The sequence below is a fragment of the Cariama cristata genome, unplaced genomic scaffold, assembly GCF_000690535.1.
Source record: "Cariama cristata isolate BGI_N322 unplaced genomic scaffold, ASM69053v1 scaffold41419, whole genome shotgun sequence".
Taxonomy (NCBI): domain Eukaryota; kingdom Metazoa; phylum Chordata; class Aves; order Cariamiformes; family Cariamidae; genus Cariama; species Cariama cristata.
In genome coordinates this window covers 2778-27531 of record NW_009637104.1, presented here as the reverse complement: position 1 = coordinate 27531, position 24754 = coordinate 2778, and the positions used below count along the sequence as shown (strand labels likewise).

At 46.1% G+C, this 24754-nt stretch overlaps 1 protein-coding gene across 1 annotated transcript in view; it reads left to right on the top strand.

Annotated features, from left to right (window-relative positions):
• Window positions 1-13593: 13593 nt before the first annotated feature.
• LEPREL1 (leprecan-like 1) overlaps window positions 13594-24754 on the top strand; it is a gene marked incomplete at its 3' end in the record, with an annotated part of 13528 nt that continues 2367 nt past the window's right edge. The window contains exons 1-7 of the mRNA XM_009708148.1: window positions 13594-13740; window positions 14694-14883; window positions 17668-17799; window positions 19202-19344; window positions 20797-20886; window positions 21362-21402; window positions 21906-22000. Coding sequence (XP_009706450.1) covers window positions 13639-13740; window positions 14694-14883; window positions 17668-17799; window positions 19202-19344; window positions 20797-20886; window positions 21362-21402; window positions 21906-22000 — 793 coding nt within the window. The remainder of the gene's footprint in view (window positions 13741-14693; window positions 14884-17667; window positions 17800-19201; window positions 19345-20796; window positions 20887-21361; window positions 21403-21905; window positions 22001-24754) is intronic.

The window sequence follows — 24754 nt, the reverse complement described above, 5'->3', positions numbered from 1 at the left end:
TGTTCGGGCTGTTTGGTGCTTCCAGTTTGATGCTTGGTCACCAATGCTGGAGTGATCAATGGGATGTGCTGACTCTGATGTTCTGGTCTCCCTTCTGTCCGCAGACTGCTCTTGCTGAGCGTAATAGGTCTGTGTCTTATTTCCAGCTTTTGGCTGGGAGGAAGAAGAAAGGTGAAGGTACATATCTGCGGGAGAGCAACCCAGAGTCAGAAATGTGGGATGTGCTGCTGCTCAGCCCTTTGCAGAGGGCACATCTCTTGATTGCTCTGAAGGAGAGACGTGGCCACACATGCACTGGCCAAACTGGGAGCTGACACATCCCACCCATACCGTTCCACGAACTCTTGCGAAGGGGAAACTGCAGCACTGGGAGGGCCCACAGCTCTGCTCTGCCTTTCTGTAGGCTCTTTCCCAAGCCAGGATAATAGGATTAATGAGACTGCCTGGAAACCTCAGTCAGAGGAAGCACAAGCCCTTAGCACAAGTCTTCCTCATCTCTCTTCCCCAAGCAGGTTTGCTCTGGGTCACTCCCATCAGATGTGACACCTGCAGCTGCTCCTTGGCTGTCTGCTGGGGGAGGCGGCAGCTCTTGGGCAGCTCGCAGGGTAAAACTGATGCCGCTGCAGCAGCAGATCTTGTGATTTGGTGCTACTGGCATTCTAACTCCATTACTGTGCATTTGTAGGGTTTTTTATATACACTAATTAACCAACAGTTTGATTTGATGGCGATATTCTGGGCTCTATTACAAGCGGGCAATTGTAACTCAACATCCCAGCTGGCCCTGTGGCACAAAGAAGATTTGAAAGTGCTGCTCCGTGTGCAGCACATTTGGCAAAGGCTCCTTCATCTCACTGCTGGATCGAATGTCCTGATAAAGAAATGGAGCTGAAGGGGCTTGTTTCACTCCTTCGAGGAATGGTGTTAGGAGCCGGCGACCCTGAGATCTGGTTCTGATTTGCCATGAGACATCAGACTCTTTACCTGCAAGCCAGGGAAAATGATACCTCTTCGCAGGGGCCTCTCAGGGCTCAGCTAAGATTAATAGGGGAGGGAGGGGAGATGAAATAGCTGTGACATTTTATTGTTATTTTTAAAGATGTAGAGTGAAGCCAGGGCATCTTTGTGAATAATCACTGCAGTTTGCCTTTTGAGATTTGTCTGCATTTTTTCCCTCCCCTACCTTCTACTAATCAGAGCAAAGTTTGATTTTGTAGGAGGAGGGCTCAGAAACCAACATTTCTCAGTGTCTGAAGAAAAAGCGGAGTGTTTCCTGGTGTAATTAGGTCCAGGCTTTCAGGAAATGAAGGCCGTCTAGTTGATAAGTGTTTAGTAATGATTACCAAGCTATGGCTGGGGAAAGCAAGCAAAGTGTTTTCATTTCAGAAGCAGCAAATCCAGCTGAGACTTGTGGTGTGTGTCATGTATGGAGGCAATTGTCCAAGTGGCATGTGGCCTCACTTGCTAAAGCACAAGCCAAATTCACCCTGGTGTGAATCCACAGGAGATGCTGGAGCTGCACCAAAAGCCTGAGCAGCAGCGTGTGTACGTTTCTCCGTAACATGCCCCATGGCTGTCAGAGGTGTCATGCTGGAGACTGGTGTTACCCTTCTCTAAAAGCCAGCAGTTCCTCTCTCAAATTAGTAACAGTGCGCATCAAAGCTTGGGGAGTTATATTTGCAAGGGTAGAATTACATCTTCCCCAAATGAAATACATGTTTCTCCAGTGGTGCTGGGTAAACTGAAGGTGGAAGTGCATGAAGGTGGGTTCTTCAGCGTGCCTTTGTGCCATGTGCCAACCTCAGCTGCAGCAGTCAGAAACTCTTAAGAAAGAGGACCTCTCCTCTAGAATTTGCAGGGTTAGATTTCGCTGAGAACACGACTGGCAGTTGCTATGCTGTGAAGTCAACACAGTCCGTCTCATGTCAGCATACTCATCCTGTCCACCAAGAGAGCACCCTTGAGACCTGATGTACTCTTAGTGTCCTGGATGAGAGGATGGGTTGTGGGCCCCCTCCCCTCTTGTTTTGTCTGCTTTCATTTCAGAAGATATATTTTTGTGGGAAAAGCCATCCCTGTTTTATTCAGATGGGTTTGAGTTTTAGTGTAACGAACATTGGAGGAATCTGAGGAAGTTTGCAGTGCTGCTGCAATGGCTTTTGCTTTCCAGGAGTGTAAATGTGTGTGCAGGTGTATTTTGCAGCAATCCCTACTTCTGAAAACTGTAACATAGCCTAGCAGTAGGTCTTTCTCAGCCACACGGCTTCTCTAGTGAAAATAATATATTGATGTCTTAAAATCTCAAAAATCCCTTATTTATTGCAGTTTGTGTAAATGCATTCCAGAAAGGATTACACAGCTCCCTGGAGGACAGGTCCATCAGTGGCTTTTAAGCACAGTGGTCCAGAGGCAAATCCCAATTCAGGAAGCCTGTAAGCTGCTGCTTTCGCTCACGATACCCTGTGCGTGAGGATCACTGTGTGCTTGCCATGTCTTTACGCTCTGCCCACAAGTGTTCAGCCCTGGCCACTCCTGGGGGAAGGTTGGCCTGAACTAGCTTGGCAGCCCATACAGGTAGTGCCCCTTGCAAGAACATTCCTTTGCTTTCCAGACCAGCTGAGATTATATTGCAGAACTATGGATATATTTTCACTTCCTTCGTTGTACTTTCTCCCTTTCTCTGCAAGCTTTGCTTCCAATGCAGTGCCTTGATGCTGGCCCAGTAGCGGTGAATCTATCAGATCAGCACAGAAGTTTGTTTTCAAAGATGGCATTCTTCTCCAAAGTCACCTGAGGCTTAAGCTCAGTTTGCTTCCTCTCGGTATCAGTCAGTTCCCCTCATGGTGAGCAGAGCTCGCCCCTGATTTGTAGATCTTCTTTAGTCTTTGCAGAGTGTTTCGTTGCATTGGAACGGTGATCTGATGATTTATTTAATCAGGTTTGCAGTGCCCTAATGTCCATCACCATCACGATGGTTTCTAAGCATTCAGCAGTTGTGTGATCCATTGGATTATGACTTAAGCCCTGGAAAAGGTGTTTCAGAAGCATCATGTCTGGAAAAAACATGATAATTAAAACCATTTCCTTGAAGGTTCTCAAGGGTTTTGGGTGAGGAGACGATGCATAGATATGCTATGAGTCTTCTTTCTCCTTGGGATTTACAGTTTGTGTGCTTCTCCCTTTGCTGTCCTATCATAGCTCAGGGCAGAGGGAGATAACAACCTCTTTCTCAGATAGCACAGTCCTGTTTGAAGCCCACCCTGAGGGCTATGCACGCTGCTTTTCAAACAAATGCTCTGCTGTTAATAAACTAAACTGACCATAATCGCTGTCAGAGTCAGTCAGTACCTTCTTCAGAAGATGACCTTTCTATTGCTCAGGGGAAAGGTGGGGAGAGGCAAACTTCAGGCTTCAGACAAGGCTCGGATAAGTCATTTGACAAAACTCTGTTTACATCAGAAAAGGACTTCAAAAAAAGGAGCATCATTTTATCACCAGATCGGTGTGGCTTTCTGTACCAGGATGGTCATGAGTAATCCATGCGTCCTCTTGGAAAGGCGTTTTCTAGGGGCACACGTGGCTGTTTGGATGATGTTGAGTAACAGCAGGCAAGCGTATGCATTTTCACAGGAAACTTTGGCTCCCGAAAAGCATTCAACAGCTCATTATGTCTGACTCTTTTAAAAGGTGCTGAGCCATTGCTAAAGCCTGGAAAGGGAGGGAAGTTTCTGCTGTAAGAATTTTTCTGCTTGTCTTGGATTTTTCTGTTGTGTTTTTCTTAAGTGTTTTAGTAATTACTTCTGTAGAGATACCAATGTGGAGACAGCTTGGTTAGGAGTCTGCCCCAGTGTGTGATGTTATCAACCAGTGCAGCTCGACTAGCAATGTCCAGGGAGGCAGGATGCTAGAGAAATTTCACATCTAAACTGTAAAGGTGCTACTTTATGGGTCTCGGAGAGGGAAGATACATAAAAGCAGGAAAAATTAAGAATCTGGAAAACAGAGACTATGTGACAGTTCTGCTAATTTTGGATCCAGTCTCCAACTTGTGTTGCTGCATTCTTGCAAACCTACCAGAGAAACACCATCGATCCTTTCCAGGCAGAAGTACTGGTATCCAGAAGTTTGCCAGAATAAGCTGCTTTGCCTTATTCTTGTAGGTACATGGGTGACATCGGCCTGTCATGCACAGCCCTCAAGTTATTTACCATCACTTGTGTAGTGTTTGTTAATCAATTCAGTCACAGGAGTATAACTCTCATCCCCTTATTGGGAGAGGAGGTTGTGTGTCGCCGTTGTTTTAGTGAAATCCTTTACTGATGGGAAGTCTTTTGATAAGAGATGTGCTGCAGTGTGCTTTGGCTTTCATCCTCCTTAGAAGAAACACTGTTAAGTTTGTTTCTGTGCCGATGACTCTGTGTTGTGGATTATACTTGTATTGATGTCTTAAACACCGTAAGACTGTCTGCAAAAGCACTGTGCAGTGATTCTTTCCCAAGCGTTCCCCATTCCATCTCTGTGTCATCACTGTGCTTCAGTTCTTTCATCACAGATGAGTTTGCTTTGGTTTTGGCCTGAATCAAATGCCTTTGGTTTCCTAAGGCTGGAAGACTGTGGAAACGTAGAATTTTGTTATGTTCCCATGGCATCTCTGCTTCTGGAGAGAGTGCCCTGTCTGCTTCCTCCGGTGACTCATGCTTACATGATGCACCCCCCAGCCCTTTTAACTGCCTGCCAAGTTTGTTTTGTTCTGTTTTTCCCCTAAAAGCATGGGATCAGTTTTAGCCTTAATCAGATTGAAGCATTCCAGCCTTGACCTTCCTCCCTTCATGGGCAAAGGGCTCATTTGCTCCTTGCCAGCAGGTTTAGCAAGATTCACCTCTCTCCTCCCAGGTATTTCCAAGACTCTCTGTGGGGGACTGCCTGCCTCTCTCTCTGTTATCAGTCAATATATCAGATGAAAGCTCATTATTTGTCTAACAGGCTGTGGCCCACGGGACTCTTGCTGGTGGTCCCTGAGGAGGGGATAGTCACGTCCTGCTTGTTCCCAGCTGCTCGATTTCATTAGCTTAAAATGCCTGGGTTAATCTTTGACTGATACTTTCCCAGGTGTGCGACAACTGGGGCTGCCACAGGCACACTATAACAAAGGGATGAAGGACATGCATGAGAAAACCTCCAGTTTGGAAAGCCTGGCTGGCCTTATACCCCCCACCTTTCAGTATCCAGCACTGCTTGTTGCCATTAGTCTGTAAGTGTATTGCTTCTCCCATGCTACTCATCTCTGAGGGATACTGGCTCATCTCTAATTACCTGACCGAGGAAAACTCTGGGGTGTAGGAACCTCTTGGGTACAATCTGCACAGATTCCTGGGGGCTGAATACATCCCACCTCTGCCAGTGAAAATTATAAGGGAAGTTCTTACTTAGCTTACTTAGCTTTCAAATTATGCTGGCATCCTTAAAATTTCTAGCTAGACACAGCTTTTGGAGGAGCTGCTCAGGGCCTATGGTGCAGGGTGTTTTGCACCACTGACTGCGGCGTGGCCGTCGTGTGTTGGCAGTGTGGTTTTATGTTTGCAGCTGGAGGGAAGGGGACAAATGGCCAGCTATCAGCTGATAGAAATGACATCTTTTGTAGAGAGTAGTGTGCTGAAATCTATTTACTGCCAGGTCCTGTCTGTCATCTCAGCTGTCATCTACTGGCATGGAGGGAAGAATCCAGTCTACAAGGGGTTTCTTGCCCAAGCTTTAAAAACCCAGTTCTAGCGGTTTTGCGTTTTGCCTGGAGAGCCCACACTACATATTCTAGAGATTTTTCCTTGTTGAAAGTACTGTTTCGTACACAATTTAGCTGTCATCAGAGTATGTTAGACAGAACTGAGTGCTTACACAGGACAAAATCTGGCTCAGAGTGTTTTTCACAGTCAGTCAGATCGAAGGTTCAGTGAACACAAACTCCTTTCCTACTGCTTGCTCTGTGGATGAATCCTGCGATGCCTCTGTGTGTTTGAGATTTATGTGGGACCGGTCCTTCCTGCTGGGAAGTGATTTTGCAAGTCCCTTGCTGTGAGTAATGCCCTGCTCCTTGTGCAGTATTTGTTACACCACATGTGCACTGAGGCATGTAATGCACAGCCAGAAACATGTGAAAATCTTCACTCTTACCTGCCTGGGAACAGTTTAAGAGGAACATGTTAGAGAGGGAAGGAAGGAAATGTCTCAGTCTAGTTTACGTTCTCAACGCAAAATGGCCTCTTCAGGTGGGGGGATGCAGTCAGTCCGCTTGACGTGTACATGTGTACATTTCAGTAAAATACTGCCAGCATGGCTTAAGTGAGAGATTTGTTAGGAAATCTGATTTCTGACTTGATTAATTGAAATAATTCGTTCCATGAAGAATATTGAAGTGGTTTGTTTGGTTGGTTTTAAATTTCCAAGTATCTGTCACTTTCTGGAGACTAATTTAACATCTAGTCAGTTCTTTTGACCATGCACCTACCAATCTGCATATGTTTATATACTGAAAAATTGCTTGTTGGAATAACAAAAAACCCCAAACCCTTCTAAGTTTCCTTTCTCATTAGAAGTTTTCCCTGTGCCAATTCTCTAAATTTGTTCTGTTTTGGATTTGGGTCTACCAGAGTGATGGGTGAGCAGCAGCACACAGCAAGGCACGCTGGGGTGGTCTGAGAGGAACCGTCCAAAGCACATTGGAAGTTGTCTGCATTTTGAAAATGGAGAAGACCTCTGAAAAGACGCATGTGAGCCTCCAGGAAGGCATCACTACTGCCCCTTGTCACAGTAGTAGCAAGGATGGGGACCAACCCTATTTATCTTGAGTTGGAAGACAAGAAACCGGTAAACTCTTTGGAGAACAGGAGATGGTGTGTTAATGAACTCAAAGGCTGCTTCACATCTTTGTCACTTGGTACCTACTCCCTACACTTGACTAAAGCACTTTTCTGCCATATGCTTGCCTTGCTCTCTGATTTTAGTGTTTCTGCAGGGTCAGCGGGTGCTGTTGTGGGTTGCAGACAGCTCAAGCATCTGTCTGCAAATGTGTGATCCCATCAGCAGAGGGAAAATTTCCTGATTAACTTCTCTGGATAATTTCTTCCTTCTCTATTTGCAATAATAAAATAGTTGAGATCAGGTCACGTGCTATTTATAGCCATCTCACTGCTATTTGTTTCTACTCGCCTGGGCAGTAAGCTATGCATAGACACAACGAGATTAATTCTTTATGACACTGAACCTTTTATTTCCCTTGTTATCTGTGCTTGCTGACTCCAGAGCCTCCCTACTCTGCAGAGCCCAGTCCACTAAGCCTTTGATACAACACAGCAGCAGTGGAGCTATGGAAAAGTTTAAAAAACAGCATCTGTTCAGCAAACCAGGAGTTGTCTGGGAGGTTTGAGACTTTGGTTTCTAGGTCAGCCGAATGGTTTGAAATTTTTTCTCACAAGCTCCATGCCAAGCTCATACATTCAGCAATTAACTGAGGTTATGTGCAGGTAGGTCCAGTCTTGGCATGGCAAGAAGTGCTGGAATTTTGAGCGATGTGACACATTTTCCAGTGTATAAGCCTTAGCTCTCTTCCCATCCCCCAAAAAGAAGTTTGAATTAAAACTATGTCTTATATACTGAAGATACCTTAATACAGAAACAAGTTGGATTGTGACAGTCACACAGAAGGCATGACAGTTGCCAATATCTGATAATACATTCAATGAAATGAGAATTCATTGTGAAAAATAATCTGAGGTCTTGGTTATATCATGCCCTGTGACCCCTTGTCTCAGGCAGTCGGAATCAATATTGCTTTGGCTACATTCTCTCTAAAATCCTCTGACGTTTGCATCTCTTTTATCCCTGTTTTTGCTGTAAAAACTTCAGGGTGAGCTGGGAGCACCTGCATACCTGTAGATGTTCTGGCTACAGCTGCTTCCTACCATAAACGGCACTATGTCAGTGTCCAACGTAAGCAGAGTGGTGGTAGTACGGCACACCATGCCCCCGGCTGCATGAGCAGACTGTAAAGCTGTGCAATGCTCATCTCACAGACCTGGCACAATGCTTGTTCCACTTTGTTATCCCCACTGCCAAGCACCAGGGAGCAAACTTTAAGGACTGCAAGTTTAGAGTCATTGTAGCTAAAACCATAGTGCTGTTTTGTGGTGTATCTCCTAGGGGTTTGTGCAAGCTTGCTGAGCATCTGGCATAAGAGGGGCTTTGGTCAGAATTCGTCTGTCTGCAAATAGTGAAGGCAAGTGTGAATTCAGAGCACATGCCTGCATGTGGAGCTGAGCCGGTCCGACCTGTTTTTGGGTGGGCGTTAGCAATGAGGTGAATCCTCCGTGTTTCTCTTTGAGGGACACAGCCAAAGTGATGACAAAATCAAACAGCAAGTTAGACATGTTCCAGCGAGACAGTTTATTTCCTAAGCATGGCAGATTGGTGGCAGTGGCATTACAGGTACAAATTAGATTGCTTGGCATGGAATTTACTGGCTGATACGTAGCTTGACAGGTACCAGAATGCTATTGAACTATTAAGGGACTGTCAACATTATATTATGTGTTTTGTCATGCAGCCCATAAAAGCTCCATAAAGGATTTTCTCAATGGTTACCAGTGAGAAATGGCATCAATTGTATAATGATGCTCAAGATGTTCACTCAAGGTCCTTTCTCCAGCCTGTGTTTGGTGCTGTCTGATGCTCTGGTGAAAACAGCATTCTTAATCCAAGCCACTACTGCAGGTTGGAAGTCACAGTCCCATTGAAGTCCAGACCAGCGCTATCCCAGATGGGAATGAAATTGAGCATTTGCAATTTGCTGGAATTATTTAATCTGAGGTTTTGCTGCTTAAAATAATTCTCCTGTTTTTCTGTGAAATGAAGCACTCCTAAATTTGAATGCGGAAAAAAAAATATTTTTCACCATCAAAATCCAGAAGCACTTAAGTGTTGTGTTTTCTCCTTCTTGGCTCTAGCCATTGGCATGGTAATATCAAAATGGACAGGGTGTTCCCGGGGCTCTCTCAGTGCTGGTGTTCTGATTTCGTGTGTCCTCTCTGGCCGAAATACACAGGGTTTCGTGCAAAGCTGCAGTGATAGTCCAGCGATCTCATTCCAGTTCATTCCAGAACAAGCAGACCTTAGAGCACATACTAAGGTTGTGATTCTACAGTTGTCATTTTTTCCTTGCTGATTTTCATTCAGCGATGGTTGTACGAAGATCGAAATCCCCTTGTGTTACATGCTTGCATATGCTTATGGTCCCCAAGATGTTTGCCATCTAAACAAACAAAATTATTACCCTGTGGGAGAAATGCTATTATTTTCATTGTTATTCAGTTAAAACAATGGAAAATCAGGCACAAAGAAAACAAAATGGTTTTTTCCAATGGCTGCACAGTGAGAGTGTGACAGGGCCAGGAATGGAGTCCAGGTGTCCTGAGTCGCAGCCCAGACCTTTAAACACCAAAATATCCTGCTCCTTGTGAATTCATATTGTTTTGGCAAAAGTTTCCACAGAGTGTTTCATAATTAATGTCAGTGCTAGACTCGGAACGTGTCTTACCAGTTAGGAATTTGCTTTTATATACAGGCATCCACTTAAAAACTCCCCCAAACATAGCAGCTGTTGGCTTCTTTATGTTATTTGAATGTTTCTGAGGCAAATATGGGACATGATAAATTGAGAAGTGTTGAGTTGAAATGTTCTGCTTTGAGTCCACTTAGGAAACTCTAAAGGTCATCTCTGCTGTGAAAAGCCAGCAGGACTAGACACAGTATGAGAGCCTTGTTTGAAGGGTGGGAAAGGGATTTTCTGTTTTGTTTAGAAATCAGACTCTTCCTATCTCACAGAGGTCGATGTTATCTAGGAAGAACTAAGCCCATCCTAGGATCTGTGACAGTTTTTGACAGCTTCCTGAAAAGGAGCTAGAATGAAAGGAAAAAAAAACATCGCACAATAGACTGTTGCATCTTGCATCTTGAGGGACCTGTTCCCTTGCTGAGATGCATTTAGTCCCTTTTAAGTCTGCACAGACAGGATGCTGCCTGTGAATAAAAATCTGTGGTGTGGAAGAATGCAATTCTCCCAAGCAGCTCAAATAGTGGCCTAACAGCAGTCCTCTGGATCAGGTCAGCAGCTCATGTGTCTCCAACAAACCTCTTACCCATCTCAACCTCTCTAATTACCAGCTGCAGTGGCAGTCCCACTTACACTGACCTGAAAATTCCCATCATGAGATGCTCTGATCGGTCCTTTATCCTGTATTGGATGCTGTCCAGCTGCAATGAGCTTTTCTAGGATGGGATTACGTTGAAATGAGCTTTTTCAGGATGGGGTGTATGTTTCTGAATAGGAATATCTCTTTTAAAAGAAAATATTTCTACACTGAAGGGGTATGGGGTTTTTTTGTGCTATCCTGGATAAAAATTTCTTACAGTCATTTTGCTCGCCTGCTGGGAAGCCAAGGGGTTTTTCTGGAGAGTGGTGTCCTCAGGACAACTCCAAGTGAAGGACTGGAATAGATCTTGTTTTTGCAGTAAAAGTTGGGTTCCCCGCATATGTTGTCAGCACAGAGCTAATCCTGAAAAACTTCTGAAGTTTACACAAGACAAATTTTTTGCGTTTCTGTGGGCACTGCAGCACAGCGGTGCTTCGGTGTTCAAAGGGCAGATCTGGCGAGCGGGCTGAGACACCGTATGACAAGCACTTTCATCTTCCTTTTGGAGGTATTCACGCGTGCTGCTTCAGCGAGCTTTGCCCTGTCCTTTCTGGGAACTGCACAAGCAATTTTGGCTGTGCTGGAGCAGCAGAGCAGCAGAGGGGGTTTAGGAGAGCACTCGCCTGGTGTGGGCCTGGCCCCGTGGCGATGGGTGGGCTTTTCCTCCAAAAGTTCTTCATGTATCCAGGCACCAGCTTTCGAAACATCTCCGTGCCCTAGCGGGCAAGGTGAGTGTGTGTCTGGAATGGCTTGTCTGATATAAAAGTGCCAATTTCACAAATACCCTGGTAGATTTGGGTGTCTGCTCCCTTTCAGTGTCTCCTTATCAGAATCACCCAGGCATCCCTGACAAGCTCAGCCAGTGATTTCCAACAGCTGTGATGTCTCCAGTTGCCACCAGTCTGACTCAAGGTAGACCCTTGTTTGCTCTGCAGACTGTGTTTGCACTTATCCTAATCTAAACAGCCCAGATGAAAGAGCTGGGTGCTTCTCTAGGGGATTTGCTGTGTGCCAGGAGGCTTGGTGTGTGTGCTGCTGTGCTCCGCATCTTCCCCGCTTCCCTCGCCTTTAAGCTGGGCTCCCAATAACCGTGACCTATCTATTTCCTTTTTTTAATGCAAAAATTGTTTTCAGCAGCTTGCTGCACTTTCTAATTCCACCTTGTTTTCAGGAATAGCCAAAGAAAACTTGTTACAGTAATTTTGTAATATTTACCACTTGGAAATTGTGTTTGAGAGTGGAGATTCAAAAGGGCATCAGCTGCTTCCTTCGCAGCCAAGACACACTTCCTCCACACCGCCCTTAGAGAAGGTTACTTTACAAAAATAATGCATGTCTTCACCCTGTATTTTCCTGAGTCTTGCCAAGCTTTACATGCAGTAGGAAAGGAGGCATCATTCTGCCAGTTAAACAACTAGGATATTTTATTAACACTGGCAGACAGCTCCACTTTCCAAGTAGGAGCAGATTTGCTGAATGATTTGGTACGGGCTCGGTGCTTCCAGGGGGACCCTCCTTGTCCAGCTGAATCAAACCTGTTGCTCTTGCCCACTCCAGCTATTCCTGCTCAGAGCAGCATTCAGCATAAAAAAGGACTTTTTGCCATACTCTTGCTACAGCCAAGTGCCCTGAACAAATCCTTTGCATTTTTTTCCCCTAGTATGTCACCGCAAAGCTTTCACAAGCTGTGCATGCAAAATTGCCATAGGATATACATATGCAGGGGCAACCCTCAAGGAGGAGGCCCCATAATATCACCCAGATGTCACTCCCACTTAGTCCAACAGGAGTTCATGTGTTATCAGCTGTATATTTTAATTTTAAAGATGGTTGCAAACACTTCTGTGGAGATAACAAGCAACCTGCTGATGAGGTGGTTGCTCAGACAATTGACGGTTCTGCCACATCTCTGAAGATAATCATATGTCAGAGATGAAACCAGTTATTGTATGCCTGGCTGATGATGAGTGTTTGTATGCCCTCTCTGAGTCCCTGAGAAATGCAGGGTATGAGGCAGTTCACGGGGGGCTCACTGAAAGAGGTTTTGGGTGTTTCTTATGGCTTGGCTGAATGGCAGGCTATAGTTGATGCTCATTAAGTGCATACAAGCATTAATCCAATGTTAAGGAGCCCCAAGGAAGTCACTGTTGTCTCCCGGGGATGAGCAGGGTCTTGAGGGCAGCCATGGCCTCACCTCACTTCACATGGCCTCTCTGCCCTGCTCCAGGCGTAGGATAACAGGGTGTGAAGCTCATGCTTCTCTGCAGGTCTCTTTTTCAGTTCTCATCATTTTGCTGGTCGGGTTGTCTGGTGGGTACCTCTGCAGGTTTCTGCAGGTGAGCTGCCATACCATGACGGCAGCACAGCATAGATGTGCCTGAGCTCGCTGGCTGCGGTGTGTCAGGAGGAACCTAGCAGTGGCACAGGGTTCGGTGTGGGTTTCACTATAGAGAACACTTGGACACAGCCTTGCCAGGGCTAGCGTTAGTCTGGTCCTGGCTAACAAGTTTGAGTGAGCCTGCTCAGACTGCGGACATATCTGAGGCCTGACTCTGTGCTTTGCTGGTACTTAGTGGTGTTGGCTTTCTTTCAGGAGTAAGTGAATTAGCCATGGAAGTGACCTCTCTCCTGCTAGGTCATGCAGATGTTTCACCTGAACATCTGTCCTACTCCCTGAGCTCCTGGCAGCTGCTGTGGGTGTGTTTAGCACTAGCATTTCTGTTTGTTTACAAGGCTTTCTCCAGGGTGAAACTAATGTCTGGTCTCAGTTCTGAATCTCTAAATCCAAAGTAACTTGATATACCAAGATAAACGCCTTATTGTATCTCTGCCGCTATCAGCAGAGTCTGGCCTTTTGCAGCTATACACAGCTGAGCTTAATAAATTGTCCCAAGTCCCCATTTACAAGCAGAAGCCCTTAGCCTGGACATAGCTCAGCCAGTAGAGCGAGCCGTCTCAGCAGCTGCTTTCCCCTCCTCTCTCCATCTCATATCTCATGAGAGCATCTCTCCACCTGGGACTGGGCAAGGGGTTGGAGTAGCTGAGTTCAGAGGATGTGCAGCTGGAAAATAGGCTGGACCCCATCACCAACAGACTACATTGCAGACAGATAAGTGACCTGTCTGGCTCTCAGGAATTCCAGCTCTTCTGATTTCCCTTGCACTGGGCTTTCCTCTCTTTTCAACTGTTTTCTTTAGCCTCTTCATTCAGGTTTTCCTTGGTTAACCCATCATTGTCCAGTCCAGTGGTGTCAAAAGAGTGTCAGAGTATAGGTGTCAGAGGGCGCAGCATAAACTTCTGAGTTTGCTGTCCTACATCACCAACTCACTTGATCTTTCTTATCTTGTTACAGCTGAACAAGCTGGAGGATGCAGCAAATGCAGCTCATACCTTCTTCATGGCAAACCCTGAGCACATGGAGATACAGCAGGACATCGAGAACTACAAGACCACAGCAGGGAAGGTCAGCTTGATTGACCGGGAGGCCAAGCAGCACATGGTGAGTCTGAGCTAAAGAGATGTCTGGGTTAAGTGTCAGGCAGTCTGGAGAGAAGGTATTTAGGAGGCTAAGAGAGCATCATCTATGAATGGGGAGATTCTTGTTTAGATCTGTATTACAATACAGCAAAACAAACTCTCCCTTTCAGCACTCTCCTTTAAGGCAAGCCAGTCCCTGCATTTTCAAGGAACTCTCTGCTCTTTGTTTGATGGCTTTGATCCCAACCTGGTCCTTCTCTTCAGGGAACTCCGGAGTCATCCATGCCTGTGAATGTGCACCAGCAGGCAACTTTAATGGATGCCTCCATGGGCACTGGCAAACAGATCTTGGCTTATGTGTGTTTCTTTTGAGCTGAGTTCTCCCACGTGGGCAGGATGCATGCACAGGAGTGGCTGTGTTGGTGATGGTGCAGGGTGGCAGGCAGGAGAGTGACGGCCTTTTCCACCTCCCCAAAGTGAAAGCCCAACGCAAATGCAAGGGCCACCCCCAACTTTCTGATTTTACAAGACACAAGGAAGCAGGAGTGGCGGTTTGGTGTAATTAATGGTGGTGCTCATTAGGGGCCATTCTAAGACAGATCTGCCTGGGTCAAGAGCAGTCTTTTCCCTTGGCATTCAGTGTAGTTGTTGGGTTGGAGGGTAAAAACAAAGAAAAGAAATGTTTTTTCACATAATGCATAATCCAGTAGTGGCACTGAGGATTCCCTAAGTATGGAGGAGTTCAGAAGAGCATTTAGGCAGTTTTATGAGGTTCTACTGGTCCAAAAATCCATTGATGGCTTAAACATGGTTTGGTACAACTGCTTACATCTGGTGGGTACCCAGGGAGATTGTTCTGTCCCTGCCTGCTTGTGCCTTCTTTTGAGAAGCACCTGCAGTTGGCAAGGGCAGGATGCTGTGGTCTGAGCAGCATAACCCGCTCACAGTCATGTCTTCTGCCTACCAACTTTGCAGGAGGACTACAGTGCCGGAGTAAGGCACTATGACAAGGAGGAGTACGAGCTGGCCATTGACTTCTTGGAGCGTGCATTGAAAGGGTACTACTCCGAGGATGAAGATTGCCAGATCATGTGCGAGGGACCACAGAGATTTGAGGAGCACGAGTACCTGGAATATAAGGCTGGCCTCTACGAAGCTATTGCAGGTGAGATCTTTTTGCATCTTTTTGCGTCACCCTTGGCCCTGCAATGTTTTTAATTATTGAGTTTGGACCTTTGGCTGGATTTGGTCAAGTGTCTTCCCTTCTATCATTGCTGCTGGTAAATAATGCTGCAGGAGGCACCTGGAAGGCCAGAAAATGCATATCCAGAATAGAGGGAACTAGAAAATCTTGTTTTGGTCTTGAATAGGAGCAGGGCTAGCAGAATTGCATTTCCAGATGTGTGGAGCATTTGCAGCTTTCCATAAGAGCTGGAAGTATAGGTGCTTTAACATAAACTACCTCAGTTTCCCCCTGTACACAGTCTCACATATCTCACTGGAATCTAGACGTTGCTAGCCTCTGTTTATATTTTCTCTGTTTTTCAGTGCATATAAAGAGAGCAGCAGAGTGCTCTTGGCCATACTCTGGATGACCAGGAAAGTTGCCAAAAAGACTCAGAACATAGATTTCCTTCCCATCCAAAAGGATGGATTTGTCATTAGCGGAGGCCTGCCGAATTATGATCTTGACTGAAATCTCTGGAGAGAATCGAACATTGCTATGTAATCTTCAGATTTGCATGTGTAGCTCTGAGCCAGAGGGGATTAAAATGGTTCGTTCTCAGTAGAAATGAGATTATATTTAATTAGTCGTAAAGGGAAGAAGAACAATAAATTAAGGTTTTTTTTGTGACAGAAATCTTATTTATCTGCTCATGGTCTTGGGAGTTGCATCAAGCTCTGGAGTTTTGCTCCTTGTATGGAAAACACTTCACTCAGATGTGGATTGTTACTTGCTTTTGCATAATTCTGTTTGCGTCGAGACAGGAAATCTAATTGAAACGACCAAGATGAGAAACCACCAACATACCGGATGGGAAGCTGGCTTTATTGGGATTATTTACCCATGCAAAAAATATGAGAAGTGTTGTAAGGGCTGACATGGTACCGGTGTAACTGTCAGCTGATCATGCTTGCTTTTAAACCCATGACTAGGACACCAAGGGCCATATCAAGCCCTTCAAGAGAGCAGCCTTTGGGGACAAAGAAAACCCACCTTCCTTCTCACTAAAAGCTCCTGCTCATCAAACAGTTTTTGGTCTCTGTTAAACTGGTTCTATGCTGTGCAAGTCGAGTGCAGTCCCAGTGAGCAGAGAAGATGTTTCTGTGCTGGACCATGCGGAGCGCAGATGTGGTCATGGTGTGGCAGTCCTCAACCCAGCACGTCACCTGGGAGTGAGAACAAGGCAGATGGTCTCTGCAAGTGCTGTGACTTGGCTTGGCCAGATATGCCTGGGAATAACAACTCGAAGCCCCTGGGGCCGTTCAGGCACCCAAAGAAACAGGGACGTGAGGGCACATGGAAGGAAATAAGATATGTAATGCAACTGCTTTCCTATAGGGAACTAAGTACTTCTTTACAGGACAGCATAATCCAGAGTTTACCCCAGATGTTTCAGCAGGGAGTGGGAATGCTAATATACCAAGAAAACAGAGTTTAAGTTTCTTCAGAACTCATTTATCTTTTCAATCCCAAGCGGATCTGCTGTGCTGCTGCATGGGGTTGAAGCACTCTCGCCTCTCCACCCCAGGGACAGATGCATTTCAGTGAACTGATTCCAGTCTATATAGCCTGTTTCTAGGGCACCTTGACAGTACCAGGAAAAAGTAGTACTTCTCAGTGATGGATTATTCCAGGTCTAGGATGCTTAAATAGGTTTAAATTACAACAACATTATTTATGTCCTTTTCCTTCTTACTTTCCTTGATGTAATACCCTAAATGTGTATGGCAAATCAGGTAACTACTCAAGACTACCTGCCCAGAGTGAATGGGGACTGTTTTGAGTTTCCACTTGATTTCATTGCAAATTCCTCAGGCTGTTTTTTTGGCAACTCTGAGAAATGCTTTGGTAGCTGAGCACATGTTGTTTTTCCAGCCTGTGTTTGTTTCTTAAGGTTTTTAATGGTGTACAGAGACAGTGCAAGCAAAGTAGATTTGTAAGTACATTGCAGCAAAGGCTCCAAACTGGAATCAGATGTCAGCATTGGCTTCAAAATTTTCCAGCTGATACAATGCCTGTGTTGGGGACTCCCACCAATTAAGAAACCTTGCTAATGGCAGATGTTTACCACGTGCTTGCATTTCCCTGGGAGATAGCTCATCTTTGAGAAGCAGCAAACATGGGGATTTTGCTGCTAATATTTGCACCTTAGACCTTTCAGACTCATCACACAGGTGCCTTGCTCGGCCATGCTTGACAAGCTGCACCTACCCCTCTTATCTAAACCTCCCTGTGCCCTCCAGAGCTTTCTTGCTGCAGAAACGAGAGGATTAAAGATGAGCTGAAGGAAGGGAGTGTGGAGTTGGCTTTCGTGTGGCAGCACATGTGGCCACCTTGTCTTCACATCTCCACTTGCTTTGTGGGTGTCCTTGCCTTTGATTTGGCTTTTGGGATTGAGGAGCCACCTGCAGGTCCCTGCACCCATCCAGCTTTCCTGGGCAGAAACAACAGCTCCCGACGCACACAAGAGATGCTCAGGCTCCCTCTGCAGTTGACAGAAGGAGAAAGGCGTTTCTCAAGGGGGAGCAAAAATGTGACTGCAACTCTCCATTGGCTTTGGGAAGGAGCCTGACCTCTTTCTCCAGGTGCGCAGTTGCCTGCTGGACCAGACCAGTGTGAGGTGCATGTCCTTCAGCTGGGGAGATTTAACCTCTGTTTGTTCTTGTCTCAGCACCATAACCATCCTTCTCATTTCAGACAGTCTTCTCCCTCTTTTCTTGGCAGATCACTACATGCAAGTCCTGGCCTGCAAACATGACTGTGTCCGAGAACTCGCCACGCGTTCCGGCCGTATCTCGCCCATTGAAAATTTCCTTCCTCTCCATTACGACTACTTGCAGTTTGCCTATTACAGAGGTAAGGGCTGTCTTTCTGTTCCTCATAGGGCTTGCTGAGTTTTGTTATGTTTTGTACAAGTTTGAATTGCTTCATGTGGCGATCAGGATATTTTCCCCTTAATGTCTGTGCTACAGTGATGCAGCAGCATGGTCTGAAAGAGTCAGGAAGCAAAGTTCATTGGAAATTGTTTCTTCGAAAGTCAGGTCGACTGAAATGCAATTAAGTTTTTGGTAAAAGTGTTTTAAATCATCAGTCAGGTTTTAAAAGCCCAACCTTTAGTTTAAACATTATTATTCTTTAAATAAATCATAAATAAAATAAATAAATTCTTTACAATAAGGGTGGTGAAGCACTGGAACAGGTTGCCCAGAGAGGTGGTGGAGGCCCCATCCCTGGAGGCATTCAAGGTCAGGCTGAATGGGTCTCTGAGCAACCTTATCTAGTTGGAGATGTCCCTGCTCACCGCAGGGGGGTTGGACTAGATGACCTCTAAAGGTCCCTTCCAGCCCAAATGATTCTATGATTCTATGATAAATCATGCTTTTTTACGATCCTTTCATTTGCCTTTTGATACTAAAGTTCTGTGGATTTATATGTTTCACATTTTCTGAAACCCATTGATACATTTTCTAAGTTAATATGTAACAGATCTACAAGTTAGCCCAAGCTTATCCCAAGATGCCAATTTTTGCTAATTACCAACTATTTTAAGATTCACAGTAAAGTTGCAGGAGTTGGCAACATTGCAAAGTATCAGGAGTTGGCAGTGCTATAAAATACTGCCAGTTGTGTGGTCCTGTATGGTATTTTATTATGTTCTGTTACATAATAGAAAATCTAGGCAGAATTTTGTTATCTGAGGCTTGTGCTAAGAGCTCTTTCCTGAAAATGGCAGAATGTGTGAGGATCAAAATTGCTAGTCAAACATAAAGCTTCTTCATTCATCAATGCAATGGGAAGAAAGCTGGAGTAGTCAGCAGCATTTCATGCATGGTGTACGGGCTTTTTTATTCCTCTGCCCAATTAGAGGTTTCATGTGTTGGGTAAAACCCCCCAGAGCCCTGAGAGATGCTACACAGAAGAGAGGCAGCTTGCTGCTGGACAGCATCCACATCCTGCCCGTCCAGTTGGATCCAATTTGGATACCATCCGACCTATACACGACCACAGAGAAGTCATGTTACTGTGCCTCAGTTTCCCTGCCAGTGAAATGGAGCAGTTAAGACAAAGTTGCATCAAAAGAGCCTTGTAAAGTGCTGGGCTCACCTTTCAGCTGATGGAGAGCTCAGGCTGTGCCCTCCCTCTCTGCAGGCTCCCCTCCTTGGCTCTGCCCCGCCATACTCTGCATAAGCCCCCTGCTCCACCGGCGAGGCTGTGCCCCTCTCTGTTCGCCCCTGACAACTGTTTTGTTGCCTCCCAGTTGGTGATTACATAAAAGCCCTGGAGTGTGCCAAATCCTACCTCCTCTTCCACCCGGACGATGAAGATGTCTTGGAGAATGCAGGTTATTACGAGGGACTCTTGGAAGGTACAATGGATCCTGACACCATCAAACCCAGAAAGGTGAGAATGAGTGTCACCTAAGAGCCCTTAGTGGAAAGCTTTAACAAATGCATCAGCTGGAAAGAAAAGCAGCTTGGCAGCTTTCCCACAGTGGGACCACTTTGAAAACAGATGTGGAGATGCTGGACTAGCTGGCGATGCTAATTGTCAGGGTGCAAGTCCAAAGGCACTGGTGTGGGGGAGAAGCTGGAGGGCAGGATCTTCTTTAAATGGGGACTTCAGCTTAGCAAAGCCCAAGCAAGAGCAGGGAGGGCGATAACCGAGTGCCTCAACAACGTAAACCCTCCTCTCGTTCAGTGCTCTAGAAGAGACGTGGAGGAGGAATGCAATGAAGCACTGAACAGAGGGCAACCTCCGTTAAGAGAGGGCTGAGAAATATTTTCCCAAGAGGAGGCTGAGATGTCAGTGTTACTCTCAGGTCACTGAGCTCAGAGTTCAGTGCTCAGCCTGTTTTGTGGGGAGTAGCATTGCTATCACAGGGTTAGGCTGGAGTCAAACAACCAAACAGTATGTGGTCAGTCACCCAGTGGGACAGGCTTCCTCTCTGGTCCAGGCAGCCTTTATCTGTGGTCCTGGGGCTGCGTTTCTCATGATGCAGAAGAGAAGTTCCTCCCGTCCCATCACAGCCCTGCTGAGGCTCATTCCCGTTCCACCATAAGCAGAGGGTAGGCAGGAATTGGATTTTTCCATTCCCTTGGGAATTTCTTGATTTCCAGGAAAATCAAGGTGAATTTGGTAAAACACTAAAAAAGAAAAGGGAAATGATAAAAAAGAAAATGAGAACAATTATTGTTTCTCCTTGTAAAGTGAATCTAGGAAAAAAACTGAAGTTGATAAAAACATTTTATTGTTTCCAGCATTTTGAAGTTTTCTGTCAAAAAAATTTTTTTTTGCTTTGCAAAGTAATTTTCTAGCAGAAAACCTCATGTTTTGTTTACAAATTTTTCATTAAAAAAAGGTGGATGATTTGCAGCTGGCTGCTTTGTAGTCCCCGTCCGAGTGCCCTGAGTGTGTCCCAGGCTGTGACGCTGAAGACCACCCACCACTAGGCTATGGGCTCTGCGTTGCAGAGGGGGAACCAAGGCACAGCCCAGCCAGGGTCCCTGCTCCGCCATTCCGCATCTGCCTTCCGTTCTGCAGCTGGGGCTTCTCTGGCCAGCCTCTTGCCCAGATATTTAGAGGCTTTCCAAAGTGCTCAGCAATCTCTGCCAGCTATGAACATGTATTTTGGGGATTCAGGCTTCCTGAATGAGTTGCTGAACACCTCCCCTTCTGTAGTGAGCGGCTTGGCCCTGTGTCTGGGGTTGCTCTAAGGCATGACCCAAGTGTCCCTCACCCCATAGGAGTCTGTGGTGTTGCATGAAAAGCAAACCCCTCTTGAAGCAGAGGTGCATTGCCTGTGTCTTGTGAAAGCCACATGTGCAACTCCTCCTCTTGTCCTCTTCTTTTCAGGAAGCAAAAATGCTGCTGCGGCGCCATAAGCTGGAGTCTCACCTCTTGCAGGTGGCTGCAGCTGGACTTGGATACACCTACACAGAGCCGGTAATGCCTGGGTCTGCTATGGCAAGGACCTTTAGGAGTTCACAGCTATAGGACCAGCTTCCTCCACTCCCCTCTCCTATAAAGCAAGTCCCATGTAGGTGACTCAGGACCTGGGTCTTGACTTGCTTTGTTCCCAATGGGAAAATGGTGATGGTAAAGCAAGGAAGGCAGCTGTTCCTGGGGCGAAGGAGATGCAGATGCAGCCTAGTCCAGCTCTCCTGCCATGATGTCTGGCTGTGTCTCAGCTACTGTCATGATGGTCGGGTGGGACAGAGAAGGCTGGACAAGCCGGGCTCCCTCTGTACTCGTTATACGATGCCAGTTTGGTGACCCCAGGCAATTGCCCAAAGTTGTGTGGGATGGATCCATACCAGAGAGCCTGGTTGATGTCCCCGGGTGGGAGGCAGAGCAGGTAGCTCCCTGGCTTCGCCTGGAGCATTGAACTAAGAAGCACAACCTCTCTCTTCTCCTGCAGAACTACTGGAACAGGTACGGTGCCCGCCAGGATGAGCACAGGTGAGCCACCACCTGCCCCAGCTGAGCCCACGGCTTCACCAGTCGCCACAGTAGGGTGAAAGGGATGTGCCCATGATGGGATACCAGCCTGCTACTTGGAGGGTGCTGGCCATCCATGCCAGTACACTATCATGGTTGAATTAGGGCACTTTGCCCCTTATCATTACAAACGTTCCCACAAGGACCGTATTTTAGGTGAATGCCTCAAAACCAGCGATGGTCTGGAAGGAACTTGGTCGATGAGGCAAGTGGTGCTGTTCAGGTTTGTTGGTGTCTGCTTTGCTGGTGGAAACTGTTGTTGCCGTTACCAGAAAAACACAGTTTGCCACAGAACAGGGTGAAGGCTTCTACTTGTACAGTTGTGACATTTGTACAGAATACCAATTGGCCTGGTTTTTTTTTTTTTAATGTATTGGTTTCTGAAGGGTGCAAAACAGTGTAATTCCCAGAACTGGAGATCTGTGGCCAAAGTCATGATGTTCCTCTTCTCTCTTGCTCCTCAGTGTCCCATCAAGTATTAGCAGTGAACCAGAGGATGGGCCTCGGCTGTCCCTGGCAAAGAAACCCATGCCAAAACCGGATCGAGAGTTGAAGGAGGGTAAGTCTGATGAAAATAGTTCAACAAAATCAGTTTTTTTCCTATTGCTAGAGACTGCAGACTGCAAAGACTGGCCACTGAGCAAGGAAGGCCAATCTTACCTGAGGTTTTGGTTAAGAGACAGAGAAGTCTTCGATGCTGCTACAGCATTTCTGGGTCTGTGGATCCCACCAGCACTGCTCTACTCTTGGACTTGCTTTTCCCACCTGCTGAGCTGCTCAGTACAGAGCCCTGAGACGTAGAGATGGGAGGCTGGGTCCTCCTCACCATGGGGAAGGTGGTACCAGCAAACAGTAGTCTTTGCCCCAGGTGCTTTTAAGATTAAAATGTTCCCTGTTGTCCAGGCTGCAGAAGGATGAGTGCTGGAGGCATTAGATTTTGGGGACTCTGGTCCTGATGCTTTGCTTAATGTGCTGGGTCACATCATATCAACAACCATTTCTGTTTGGAGACTGGCTTGTGATCTCATGTCTTGGCTTACATAAAATCACTTAGTGGTGTCAGCAGACGTTCCAACTGATTTCAGCACATTTTCAGCAACCACAGAAAATACATCTTCTACTAAAGACAAGATTTCCCCCATAACAATTTTGAAAAACTGTATTGTAGCCAAATACCAAAGCATGCTCCTTGCTGCGAAACAACAGGATTTCAAGCCAGGAGGGGTCTTGCGTCTCTCATGGGCCAGCTCCACAGCAGCAGGCAATTAAACCTCCCTGTAATGCAAGGGATGGTTGCGCTTTTGGGGGAATTTCACAGCTTTCCATGGCCTGAGTTGTCTCCAGCTGCTCAGTGTCGTGTTCAGTGTATTGTTATCCTGTCTCTAGCCATACATAAAATAGGTGAATACCACAGGAAGATCCTGAAGAGCTTGCTTAAGCCGAGAGCTGGTTGATTTATATTTGTTGGCCTGTTTGTCTTCTATAACTAAATAATTTTGGAGTGCATCTTTCTCTGGTTTTTCTTCTCTGTGTGCTTTTATTCTGTTTTAGTTGCAGAATGTTTTCAAGTTTACAAAGAAAACTGAAACCATTTAAAAAGAAAATGGGATCTTTGTCCACCCAACTGCTTCCTTTCTGTGTTGTCTTTTTTTCTTTCTCTCTTTTCACTTCGAAAAAGGAAAGGCCAGAAGAGAAAAAGAAAAGTCCATTTTAATTCTGCCTTCCTCTTCTGTACTTCTCTCCTTCCCCGCTTCCTCCTTTCTGCCAATTCCTTCACTCCTAAAAGTCCGAAGAATTCCCCAATTTCTTTGGGGTGTATTTCACAGAGCATACACACAGGAAAGAAGTCTCTTTCTCTGCTGGTGCTTAGAGGTGGTGGGGGCAAGGAAGGCAGCTGGGAGTGCACTGCCGGTGTGGGACAAGGGTTCAGTGTTCATGGCACAGAGCATCCCCCACTAGTTCCCTGGGAGGAACAGAAGAAAGTGGGGAAGTGGTGAGTGATGTCTTCCAGGTTGATCCCTCCAGGTGCCTACAGCTGGGGAAGAGCAATGTCCAAGCTGGAAAACTCAGCCCTGAGTTGGAGTGTGCCAGGAGTTTGGATTTGAGAGTCCTGTTTCTGATCCAGCTGCATTTATAATCAATGCTATTATCAAGCAACAACAACAGCAAAGTAAACATGAGGAACTTCCCATCTTTTCTGTTTACAAGAACCCTAACTCTTCAGAAATAAAGTTGTGGGCTAGTGGTGGGGCTCTGCCTTCAGGATTACATGTCCTCCATAGGCCAAGGAGAGTTTCTGAAAACACACAGTGTGCCTCAACAGACAGGAAAAGTAGTAATTATAAAAGCAGTGTGACAGAGAAGTTTCCTTGTGCCACATGGTGAGAGGAGCTCTGCAGCTCTGTTTCATCTGTTTCATTGTGGTTCTGTGACAACAGATAATTTTTCCCACAGTTTAGATGCATTTAACCTTCCTCCTGGAGAAACATCTGGGTTAGGTTTTTATTGTTGCCATTTCTTTCTTTCTGTCTCTTCAAGGAGATGAGGGGAAGAGGCTTCAGAAGATGGTGATTTAGTGGCCTCGCCATGTTTTTCTGATCAGACAAATTTTCTGGGGATGGATCCAAACTTCTTGTGAAGAGCTAATCTCTCTCTTCTCCTTGCCCATTCACTTGGCACCTGACAAGGCTCAGTTGCCCCGTACCAGGCGGGCGCCCAGCAGTGTGCAAGCACAGCCACAGTTGTATTCCCATCCCAGGAATGCTACCTGGCACCTCCAAAATGCAGCCAAGCCATTGGCTTCTGGCAGGCAGAGGAAGGGAGCTCGGAGGCAGGGAGTGAGGGATGGGAGGGATGGCCATGGCAGCTCCTTTGCTTCTGTGGAGGAGGATTGTCCTCAGAGTCTTCTGGCTTGCCCACTCCCAGCCCCGCTTCTTGGTGGAGAACAAGCAATACTTGCTGCAGGCTCAGCACCATGTTAGGTTTTCTATGTGTGTAAAAGACAAAAAAACCCCACTGATGACAATCGCAGAACACAACTTTGCATGCCAAGCTGGCAAGATCCACACAGCACAAATGCAATGGAAACTTATGGCCTCCACTGATGTTGGCTGTTGGGCAGGAGAGCCAAGTTAGCCGGTGTCCATGTCTCAGTGCATCCCATTGGGTTTTGGTGTTTTCAGGCTGTGGTCTCTGCATTTGCAAAGCAGCTAATGAGGAGGTGGAAAATGCTGATGCTCTTGCAGCAAATTGATTTAATCTCCAGGTGTTTCTATTGCTTCTCTTTCTTTTGTTGGTGATGCGAGGCCAAACT